The sequence below is a fragment of the Melanotaenia boesemani genome, chromosome 6, assembly GCF_017639745.1.
Source record: "Melanotaenia boesemani isolate fMelBoe1 chromosome 6, fMelBoe1.pri, whole genome shotgun sequence".
Classification (NCBI taxonomy): Eukaryota; Metazoa; Chordata; class Actinopteri; order Atheriniformes; family Melanotaeniidae; genus Melanotaenia; species Melanotaenia boesemani.
In genome coordinates this window covers 21483806-21496158 of record NC_055687.1, presented here as the reverse complement: position 1 = coordinate 21496158, position 12353 = coordinate 21483806, and the positions used below count along the sequence as shown (strand labels likewise).

At 38.5% G+C, this 12353-nt stretch overlaps 1 protein-coding gene across 3 annotated transcripts; it reads right to left on the bottom strand.

The window, feature by feature from the left end:
* Nucleotides 1-178: 178 nt before the first annotated feature.
* si:dkey-262k9.2 lies at nt 179-11500 on the bottom strand. 3 transcript variants are annotated; one of them, XM_041988293.1, is made up of 9 exons: nt 9384-10040; nt 9309-9348; nt 6653-6710; nt 6210-6245; nt 5299-5331; nt 4563-4622; nt 4345-4413; nt 4098-4140; nt 179-2924 (listed from the first exon to the last, which is right to left on the bottom strand). In XM_041988293.1, exons 2-9 carry the CDS (start codon nt 9342-9344, stop codon nt 2879-2881), a joined length of 381 nt encoding a protein of 126 aa, XP_041844227.1. In that variant the 5' UTR covers nt 9345-9348; nt 9384-10040; the 3' UTR covers nt 179-2878. The 3 variants fall into 3 exon arrangements, with proteins under 3 accessions (XP_041844227.1, XP_041844228.1, XP_041844229.1); XM_041988294.1 differs by lacking the exons at nt 9309-9348; nt 9384-10040 and adding an exon at nt 11388-11500; XM_041988295.1 differs by lacking the exons at nt 9309-9348; nt 9384-10040 and adding an exon at nt 10252-11357.
* Between the last annotated feature and the right edge of the window lie 853 nt (nt 11501-12353).

Here is a 12353-nt window from a genome sequence, read left to right as displayed (position 1 = left end):
TCCTCCACACTGCTTGCAATCCCAACAAAAAGGATGTTTAGTAAGAGTGTCTAAGCCTCTTAGTGGCTCTGTGCTTGTAAGTGAGTAAAGCCCTAGATTAAACAGCATCCATTGGCACATTATCTTTGCATCCATAAGGCATTTGAATTATGTAGACAACAAACTGAGAGAAACCAAGCACATTTTAGAACACATTTAATGTCAAAATAAACACAGTCCAGAAATCAGCATAGCTGCACAACATACAGCAGAATTCCCGATTCTAGTTGCTGTCAGAAGCTCTGCAAACAGAGCTGATGCATGATATACAGCTACATACTGCAACTGTTTTCTCATGAGATATCAGGACATCAGTGATGTACGTGATTATATGAGGACAAACCCCAGTCAATGTCCTTGCCTTAAAAATGCATGAATCTGGATAGAAAAGTGCATATATAAACAGTAGCGTTTAACATAAAATTAAAATTTAATTGTTATATTTGAGTAAAACTAAATAATAAAAACAGATTTTACATACACATTTTGGCTAATAACAGAGTTTCTGCCCCAACAGGACATTACCTTTAAACTTGTTGAGCTTTTTACAAGATTACTCTTTACTTTAAACTGAAAACAATGCAAATGCATAATTCGGTAAGTACAAACAATAGATTGTATTTATATATTTGGTAGACAATGTCTTTAGCCTTAACAGAGAAAGCATAATATCAGAGTTCCACATACACTACTAGTCAAAATTTGGACATATTTCTGACTGGTAGCCTGCAGGAGAAAAAAACGTTCAACAGCTACATGTGTTGCACTTTGAGGGCATGAGTAGTGTCACAAGAGAGGCTTTCCAAGAGTAACAGTCATGTTTGGTCACATGCATAAAGTTGCGTGAACCCAACCCTCTTTTTGGGTTTATGTACACATATGTTCACCTTCTACTTTTCAGAAAATACTTTTGAAGTGAATTTCAGTAAAGCAGTAAATATCAATATACATAGCCTGGATTTAACCATGTGGAGTTTAAAAGCAAAGGGGCTTGCTTTAATTGATCTAAGGTCTAAGTTTAAATAACTTTATAAGCTCCCTTGAAAATTGGGTTAGCTACCTACCCGAGCATACAATATCTCCAGTTATTTCCTCATCAGTGAATATTATTTTCTTGATAATGTCACAATATCTCAGGGTCAAATTGTGAAAAAATGATTCAAGGAGCATGAGAAATCATTTTCATACATTAACTACGCAGCAGAGTCCAGATTCAACCCCACTGGGAATCTTTGGGATGGGATGGAGTAAACTTTATTCTGTGATCCGACTTTGCGAATGTGTGCTGTAATCAAAGCCAAATGGTGATCCAGCTGACTGATGTTTTTGGTAGTCAGGTGGTGTATCTTACACATAAAAAAGAAGATTGAAATGTTTTGTTATGCAATTATTGTCCAATAGTCCTCTCTTTGAAATGCTGACACAAAGTAAAGGCTTAAAGGCTTATTGGGCAGGGCTACAATCAGAGAAATAACACATGTTGTAGGTGCGGTTGTAGGTATGAACAAACGCACAAATAATCTGCTGATATGTCTCTAAAGCTATTAAACAGCATAAATTTGAAGATGACACTTAAATTAGCAAAGAGACGTGCGACCTGACACATAGGTGACTGCAAATTTTATTTTGCTGTCAGGTGTGGCTGGATTGCAGCCAAGTTTTTGTCTCCCTTTGGCAAGATGTTGCAACATTTAGTGGATGAGAAAAATAAGATCTTGCTTTGACAAATCAGGTGTTTAGCTCCATGCTGGTAGAAGCTGTCAAAATGTGTCTATCATTTTCCCTCTTAAACATTTGTCTACAACAAAAAAAGGCCTTTGAATGGGGTTGTTGATTGAAAACTTATGTAGAACAGTAGATGGAGCACATTATGCGCTCCCTATGAATAGAGCTGCCATTTTCCCAATAATTCCAATTAATTTAACTTTATATTTCCCACCCCTCTCTCTCACACCAAGCGTTCTTCTACTGGTGTGGGGAAGCATTAATCTAACTCTCAACAGCATTCGTAGAGCCATTTACAACACGCTAAACTAAAACGAGAGCCTTTCAAAATGAAAAAGAGGGGGAAATGAAAACATCATCACTCATGGTGGTCGATTAATATGCAGCACTAAATGTGCATGAGGGTGTGCTCAGTGGCCATTTCCACTTGTTTCCATTTTACATTGGTTAGAACAATGGGGAACTTTTTTTTTCTTACTGTGCTTCTTCCCATCATTCCTAATGGGCCAGGAACAGAGGATGTCAGACAAGTGAATAGTAGAATAAAGTGAGTGCTGAGCTGGCTTAGTGTGGATTAGCATGGTTTGTCTCACTCAACGACCATTTCACAGACAGGTCTGTTCCACATGCACCAAATCAAACACAAATACAGTTTCGCTGCATAGCTGGTGGGAATAATTTTCTTTTTGAGGGTGTTAAAAAGAGGGAGTGGGGGGAATGAGCTCTGGCTGTGCTAAATTATCCATTTTAACAAAAGCAGCTTCAAGCCATATTCACCGTCTTTGATTTGGATTCCTCAAATAGAATCCAATTAGAAGGTTTGAATGTGCTCCAAATGTCCCAGGCTAAATTGTGTGTATATAAAGTACAAATGGCTGGGACAAAGACAAAAGTGTACAAAGGCAAAAAGAAAAACATACTGCATTTCATGTCTGTATGAGATTGTGTGGGAATGAGCAATGAACTGAGTGGTGAGAAGCAAAAGAGGTTTGTTGCTGTGCAAAGAAGTTTAACTGTCCTGAGTCAGCGTAGGAGATAACATAGTTTCATGCATCACTCCTGATAATCACTCCTCTCTCGGCTTTGTGTTATATGGATGATGCTCTGTCGGGAACTAGATGGCCCCTTTCTGGTCCTGCTCCATAGGCACTGAGTAAATCCTGAGGAGAAAGAGGACAAGCAACAGAAGGGGGAAGATGCGTGAGACAGAACTCTGTTATTTTTTAGGATCTTCCTCAGTTTTTGTAAGAAAAAAAATAATAATAAAAATACAAGCAACATCCCTGTTTGGCAAAAACTCAGGAAATTGTATGTCTGCCTGATTCTGCAGAGCTTTGACAGGTGCACTGTGACTGCATCACCTCAAAACACAGCTCATCCCCAGGTGGGACTTATAAACCTGGCAGGGAACTGTTGATCCAACAAGCCAGAGGTTGCTGCGTGATTAAGCCTCTTTTCAACAGAGCGATCATTCCGCACCAAACACTGCCAGAGCTGACTGCAGCCCCGCGAGGCAGCCAGTAATCCTGCAGAGGAATTTAACTATTGCAGACTGACTTGGGTTTCTGCTCCATAAAGGCTGTTCGCCCTGTTTTTGGGGGTCTCCGGAGACTAATTTGAACTCCATTACCCCTCTGACCCAAGTCGTGTTATTATACCACACCTTCAGGACAAAAGCATCCACTTACTCTGCAAAAACCTTAAGAGCAAATTGCAGTTAAGTGGAGAAGGGAGGTCGAATGCCAAGAGTGACAGTCTGTATAACGGGTTTGGGCTGTTCTGCAGTCTGACTGTTGTCAAGAGGCCAAAACCTTGTTTATTTGGTTGTTGTAGTTTCAAGTACAGTACAGTTGTGTACTCATAACTCAGTTTATGAGGTAAGATTTGAAACAAGTTGGGTCCTGTCTTTTCGGTCAGACAGACCCAGCGGCACCATCTTAAAGCCATTGTTTAATGGAAGGCTGGGGAGTGTTAGATGTTAGTTGTGAAAGACACGAGCTGTAATACTAATTGTTGCACAAGTCCAGGCAGGCTCAAATGGGTGGATGATGATGTTTTTACAAGTGACTGTTTTTCTCTGGTGTTAATATTGACAATTTGGATGATGTAGTGCAGAAAAAAAAAATTTAAAATGGCAACAGAAAGACTGTTACCAACCAGACTGGTTCTGTCACTGGGAGGTTGACTCAGTGTGAAGTGAAATCCAAATTTTTTTAAAAGACACTCACAAATAGGCCTAAAAGAGACAATGTGTATGCTATTCTTGTTGAGTGTGACAGTGAAACACATAGAAAAACAAAATGTTCTGATTAAGTAGATGTAAATGATCTTACCCTTGCTGCCGATTCTGCATGTGCCGTCTTACTAACATTATGACTGCAGGAAGGAAAGAAAAAAATGGAATAACGTCATGCTTGTACAAGAGAAAAGTTCTTATTTACTTAGGTGTTAACAGCTTTACATGGCACACAAGGACCACAGTGGTGCCCAGCAAGCACTGAAACGCAGTTCATTTGTCAGCTGTGGAAATGTAAAGTTCACATTTCACTATACTGTGTTTCAACAAAGCAGCGCACTTACCAACTATTGCGGCGACTGAAAGAACCAACACTGTAGCAGCCACAACAATAACAATCAGAGTGACCTGATCTAAAAGACAAGACATATATAGTTTTGTTGTAAATCAGTATATTCATTGAAAACGAACATTTACCATAACACCAAAAACATGAAATATCATAAAAACCATAAAAATAAAAGATACCATTAAACCATATTACTGCTAAACATAATCTCACCTGAGGCTTCATCCGCACCTGTAGTTTTATCCTGGATTGAGCCAGAAACATCTGGAACAACTGAGTGATAAAAGGAAAACAAGTCAGTTACTCAGATTTCTCCAAAATTTTCACATTTTACCTTAAATGTAATGCCCCTTGCAAGACTACTCTGCAGTTTCCTTAAATAATGTATTGAGTTATACAAACAGAGGAAGAGAGTTTTTTTTTTTTTGTTTGTTTGTTTGTTTTTGTTTGTTTTGTTTTGTTTTTTGAGAGAGCATTGTGGCCATTTGCAGAGATGCTGCTTCTCCAACAGCCGGTAAGCTGCACCCTTGCTCCAAACAGATCTGTAATTCTATCAAATGTCCATCAATGTGAAGATGAAGAGTGACAGAGAGGCATGGAGAGAGAATGAGAATGCCAATGTTGATTAGATGACCAGCAGGATGCAGAGATGTCCACATGTTCATTGGCCTTTCAGCAGAATCCACAGTGCCCCTCCAGAGAGCTAACTGATTCCATTCAGGGTTTAATAGTAGGGGGGAGGTAAAAGCCAACAGGGGCCACAGCTCTCCACATATCTCACTGGACTGGAACACCCTGTATACAATGCTGACTTGCTGTTAGTAATTAGGGGCCATAACCTTCACATAGCCTCCTCAGGACAGCTGTCATTACAGTGTTTGTTCTCATGACACAGAAGAAACTGCACAATCCAAGTCTCCAATCTGCTGATAGGATGTAAAAAACTTACACGTTTTTCTTAAGTAATCCTCATCATCCGGCTCTGTCAAATGAAGAGAAGAGATGCTTGTTAAGATATGACAAAAATACAAATTCTTACTGGCAACAGTTTCAAACCATGTAGACGTTTTTCTATTGTGCAGCAGTCAAGCTATACAGCTGACTGTTTTAATCTTTCAGCAATGCTATCGATTGGAGGTTTTATGAAGTCTGGGTAAGGCCAAAAGGTTTGATAGTGAAAAGCTTAAAACTATAAGCAAGAATCAATCCTCCACACTGAACACCAAGGCAATATAAAAAATAAATTATAGAAATAAACTGAGGGCAAAAACAGAACTCTGTTTAGTTTTTCTACTACATCCATACTATGTACATGATCACATATTTATGAGGTTCAAGGAAACGCAGTCAACTGAAGTTAAATGACCAAATAAAAATCTTTTTTAGTGTAAATTGTCTCCTTGGGTGCTCTTGAATAATAAATAATAGGCAAATACTGAGAAAGAAATAAAAACAATTCTGGGAATTGTTTCAACTAACTGTTTTAATCCAGGTGAATGGAACCAGGTCTAAAACTTTACACAAAATAATCACTGTCAGCGCTTGTCACCACAGTCAGATAAGTCTTAACATCTGTTATGTGCCAAAGCATCAATATTCTTCCAAAAGCAAAGTGCAAAGTCTCTTTATTGGTTTATGGGTGTGGCGGCAGTTGCAGTAAATGCTTAATCCAAAAAAAAGAAAAAAAAAATCAAGTGTATTTATGTGTCAGATATTTTAATCTCTAAATTGATGTTACTATTTATGTTGCTTGTTTTTTTGTAAATAAAGAAAGAAAACAACCTGAGCACAAATGAGTGAGAAGTTGAAATTTAAAACTACAGTTTTCCTTAAATTTACCCAAACGTATGCATTACATACCGCCACCAGATGACTCTTCAATTTCTTCTGAAAGTGCTGCAAAAGCAAAAAAGACAGAATTGTTTAAATTATTATACATTTGCAATGAGATGTACAGTTTTACTCTGTTAACATGAAAACCATTCTGCTACAGAATATAGTATTATATGTTTTACAGTAAGTGCATGCCTGTGTTCTTCTTTTCTGGCTCATCCTACCACCAAGAAGGTACAGCCATGCTGTTGCTTATTTCATTTAGTTTTGTTTGTTTGTTTTGTGTGTGTGTGTGTTGTTGTTGTTTTTTCATCTTGCTCATGTGTTGTATAGAAGAACAGATATTTTTCTTTCATTCTCTTTTTGAGTTGTTGCGAAATTGTAATACATATGCATATGTAAGTAGTTGAGAAAACAGCTTAATGCAGTTATGCATAGACCCTGATTAGATGTGTTAGATAAGAACATACCGGCTGCAGCTGGCAGTAGCAGCAGACACAGAAACAGCAATCGCATCATCTTCAAATGCTGCAGGGGAAACGAGACCCAAGTTAAAAATATCTACTAATAATATTCAGTCATTGATGTGAGAGAAATCTTCATGTTTTGGTTTAGAGATGGGCTGTGATGGAAAGCAGAAAGTCTTTCTATTATTGGGGCTTTGCTAGTGCTTTGAGTTTCAGGATCACACTGTGCTAGTCAGTAGAAAACTACAAATTCCCATCCAACCAGTTCTTGCACTATTGTAACTAGTTTATGACCAGACGTGCTATGGTAGATTGTAATCTGAGTTGGTTGATGACAAGAAGGTCAGAATGATAAAATTCCCATAATGCTCAGCAGAAAACCAGTTCAAGAAATTGTCACACTCAGCTGGCAGCAAGTGTCAACTCAGCATTTTACCCTCCCCATGGAAAGCCCAGGTGTTGTGCCAGTTGAGCAAGTAAAAATTTCCACAAAGATTCTCACTTGCAAAACAAAAATGCATCAAATAAATGAATTATTTTGTTATTTCCCCCTTACCAAGTAACAACGTATCTCTTCTTTTAGGGAAAGAAAACAATATGAGTTCAATTTAATTTGAATTTAACCATATCTGTAGAGTTAATTTAATCAGTGAGGCCCATAAAGAGAGTAGCTGTTGTTTCTTGTGTGCAAGTGTGTCGTTATTCTTAAGGAAAAATATGACAACTTCCTCATGGCACAAGGCCCAAAACAAAACCTACCTCCCTTTCCTAGTACAGCAAATGTGAAACACAGATGTTCTTAGCACGCCAAACAAGGCGCCAGCTGTTTTCAACACAATGTGCATGTTGATATTTTTAAATGGGGAATCATGAGAATGACCTCTCTTCTAGTGGAGGCCCCGGACGAAGGCTCCTGGTTCAGGCTGAGCCATTGAAATTGGCTTGGAATCAGGAACCAATACTCACTGATGTCATGTTTGATCGTGAACAAAAAGGGAGCTCTCTCATTGACCTTTGTGCCACATGTGGGCTCCTTCTCATTGTTAGCCATGAACATTGTGTCCCTGTTTCCTCTGCAGTTAATGACAATGAGGAAACAACTCTAGTGACCTACATTGTGGGGGTACAGATTATCATACAGGGCTCTGAGGGACAACAGCAATCCTCCAGACACTCATCTTGCAACCCATAAAAAATGTCACTAACTTACCACTTCCATATTATTACTATAGTTTGAGGAAGTGGATTGTGATCATCACTACCGCAAGTAGAAAAGGTTAAGTTAGAGATATAGAAGAAGGAAGAAATTAAACTAAACATCACTTCCCTCTTTCAGTAAAGTTTAAGACATTTTTTTATCTAATTTTCAGAAAACATGTCAATTACTGTAATCTCATCTATAAATGTTAAAGCAGCTGAAATCTACGCTCTGCCATGCAAAGACAAATGTCCGCCATGCTGGGCTGTATAGACATGGGCACAAACCGGTCTATAGGATTATCTTCATGCTAAAACGGCATCAAGAACTATTTTGGTTGATAATACTAGAAGAAAGATGTTAATCACACAACTGAGGCTGATTGGAAGCGGATTGTAGTGTGTGTGGGCTGTTCTGGCCTCTTGAATAGCTGAAGTAAATCTCCAAACGCATCCAACCTAAGAAGCTGCAAATAACAGCCCCTTCTGTATCCAATTTGCTTTTCAAAGTTGCTTTGGGTGAAATAATAAGCTGATCCAATTTGCAAATATTTATCAACCCAGTCCACTGCCTCTGTATCCAAATGGCTCCTGACGCCTGTATTATTTTTCAAATTGGGTAATATATTCTTGTACATTTGAATTTGCTCTTTCATACCAAAACCCAATTTGCAACATATAATAACCTGCAGCATGCTCATAAAGCAGACATGCCAGCTGCCTTCTGGCTAAGAGATCATAAACAGTAAATGAAGAAATCAACAAATCATGGAACTATAGTGCTCTGCTGCAAGACAGAAATATACAGTAGTATTCCCAGAGAGGTGGGGGTGATGGTGAGTTTTATTTCTGTTCAACTTCCTCCCGTGCAGCAGTGTAGTTTCCCACTGACAAAATTAACACACAACACCGCACCTGTCTGGTAATGTTAACAGACCTAAGAACCCCTAATTCCTATTTACCATGGTCAATTTTGAACTACAGGCGTTCACTCCTTCTAACCCATCCAATCTAGTCTTTAACAAAGTACACACAGTGGTTTACTACATGTCATCGCAGAGGCTCTCCTTCCTATCAGCTTGCACAGATAACCCTCTGCTCAAACACACCACTAACACGACTGTCAGCAGCAATAATCACTTGCAGCTAAAGAGATCAGAATTTCTGTGGTGGAGAAATAAAACAGTTTAAGAAAAATAAGCACAATAAAAAAGAGGAAAAGAGTGCAATGAAGAGGTGTTTTGTTATTCCGTGCTATTCAGTCTTAAAAGTGTACACCTCTTTTTTAGACAAAAAAAAATTCTTGTTGAAATGTTGACTTTCCTCTGCCAACTCTGCAGATGCTGTTTATTTAAGTGAGGTTAATGCAAAAGTTATTTATATAGCACACACCCCTGTCTCATTTGCGCGACAAAGTTACAAGGAAGCTAATAGAAAAACTAAAATAATAAATCAAACTCACCTCAGTCAGTGTTGTGCATACCAGTGAGCAGTCCATAATAGATAAACAGTAAGCACAAAAATGTAAGACGCTGTGTCCAATATAAATGGTTGGAGGCAGAGTTTTTTAAAGCATGGGGCCGGTGCAACAGCTAAGAGGATGTGAGTGTGTGCCTGACAATGACAAGCTGACGTCTTGGAAACACATATCCTGTATTTTCCTGCTCCCTCTGAATGTGTGTAAAAATATAACGCCTGTGAACACGCACAGATGTAAATAAAACAAAATGATTTGCTGTTATCAAAACAGCAGTATTTCAGACTTCTACTGTGCACCAAACCATCAACAATCAAATTTAAGACATACAGGACACGTACAGCTTAGTTTACCTTTTATCAGATGCAGACAAAGCGGTTATTCTTTGTTATGTTAACAGCACTATCACCGGATGTGTCTCAGCCACACTGAAGGTTTTCAAATGTCAATTTCTCTAAAAATCTCAAGCTCTCGTGCCTTACACAAGCAAATTTATGTCAAGTGTTAGCTAAAAAAAGTCCTTCAGCTCAGAGAATGACATGACAATTATACACAGACAGGAAGTGCGGTACGGGATACTTGTGTGTTGCAAGTCATTTTTCAAAAGGACTTATTTCTTTTAGAAAGTCAACTGCCTATTCAAGATAATAAAAATACAGTTATTGACGCAGACTCATAAATGGTACCGTTGCTGTTTACAGCCAAATCTGTAATATGTGACTCTTACCTAAAATCAGACAGATTAAACAACTCAAATATAATTCTACATGGTGAAACAGCAACAAAAACTGTTAAAATCAAACAAAAAACAACAAAAAGAGATGGACTAAAAGATCAAGCACATTATTAACCATAAAAATGTCCATTTCTTGAATGTGGATTTTGTTATATCAGACCTAAAGGTATATTTCAGTTTCAAGTTACTTACCCATACAGGTAAAAGACTGGACTTGTCGAAATAGAGTACTCCGTTAGTTGATAAAAAGGTTTTATAATTATATTAATGAGCCTCTTCCTTTATTTCTTCCCCAAGAAGTCACAAACTGACTCAATACTTCTACAGGCCTACTCTGACAGAGCACGGCAGTGCAATTGTTAACAGGAAAAGCTCTCTGCTGCTGATGCTTCATTGCCCACATTAAGACAGCAATTTTATTTTCACCTACGAGGGGACTTTACAGCAACCTCATTCAGTGCAAAACGTGCCCCTCAACAGCTGGTTCTTAGTCAAGTTTTTGCTAAAGAGGAAAATCCCTCATTTCTCTGTTTGTAACAGCTTTCAAGACTGTTTCCTGAAACTAGTGAAGTTATAACTAAATGAGATCTATCTATTTAGCAGTTTAATTAAACAGTATGTTGCAATAAAAGTTATGTCAATTTGTGATAACAGCTGTATCTGACCACTCAAAATATAATGATATCAACACTGGTTGACAGGTTCATGTGTGCCTTCCCAAGCACAGGTGTGCAAATAGGCCTTCACTGCCTTGGCAGTGTGTTGTTTCTTCCACAAGCCTGGTTGTTATGTGCTTTCGAAGACGTGCAAGGTATATAAAGTTTATTAACTGTAGGGAAACAAAATTAACATAGCTGCCCTGTCCGTGCAAGCTGTCATGCACTGCTGCTCCAGTCGTGCTTCATAAGTGGAAGGTTTACAAGCTTTTCTTTGCAGGTGCAGGACTTCAATTTAAATCAAAGGTCACTTTTGCACAAATACCAGGATAGCAAGGCTAGTTTTTCAGCATGTTAGTTCTTGCTGCTTCTCTTGTTCTGCTGTCTACACTTAAAAAAGAAAAGAACAAACAAGAGCGAGTGAGTGACCTGTAGTTATGTTCCCTCTATGGAGCAACAAAAGGTACCAGTCTCTACTCTGTTAAAGAAATCTTGTCTGCATCACACCAACAGTTTGTTGGTTCTTTTTTTTTTTTTCTTTTTTTTTCTTTTTAGCATTTACAATCCACAACATTGCAAACTTTCGCCTCAAATACACTTAGCATAAAGTTTAAAAAATGCAATATTTTGAAGCACGTATAGATTTAAGGTATTGACTGAAATGTAACTTACATTTAAATGAGCTGTTGTTCAGAGGTATTTCGGTGCACTGCTGGTATGTTGTTGCTCCCTCCAAGATCCTCTCTGTCATGGAAACTGCCAGCGTGTGTGCACATTAATACAGGTGTACTCAGTAAAGATCCTGAACCTGTTCTTCATTGGCTGCTGAGCTTGTTGAAACCTAACACCAGCCTTCTTATCAGTCCCACACTATGGTCCTACAACTGGGCTTGCCGTGTGTATTATGAAACTTGTTCACTGCTCTCAGTGATTAATCGTACAGTTAGCATTGTTTCTTATGTTACTGTCAGGTCTGTTCATTTTTGTATTGATGTTATTGTCTACTCTATATACACACTACCTATAGTTAAAATGTGAGGTTATATTTAAATATTTTGCATTAAAAAAGTGTAACTCAGATTTGTTTTTCACTCAGCAGGCTTGTATGAGATCAATTCTAGTGGGTGGATTTGGATGCTGTTTCACATTTATGACCCACAGCAAATGTTACATATGAAGAGGCCATAACAGCTATTGATGCTTGTCACTGAAGGTTCTAAATAAATGGCTTCATACCAAATCTTCCTCACTGACTAGCAACCTAAAGACAATTCACCTGCTGAAGATAGTGGAGATGACCAGTGAAGACTCTTTCCACATGCTCAGTGTAATGTCTCTATGAGTTGTCATGGTCTTTACCTCATTCTGTAGTCAGACTGGCTGTGACCACATCCTTCCCGATACTCAGCACATCCCCAACCAGACTGCTGTCAGCCTGAAGGAGATCTCCAGCTCAGACCACAAATCATCTGTGGATATCTTCCCCTTAGGGAAAAGGTTCTTTAAAGGCACCCTGGGGTAATGCCCTTCAGCTGCAGTACATTAAAGAGTACCACAGAGAGTTCACCCCAACAGCAGTTCCTACCTTTCTGGCTCATAGTTAAACTCCTACAAAGCTGTCTGTCTGTACAGATTTGC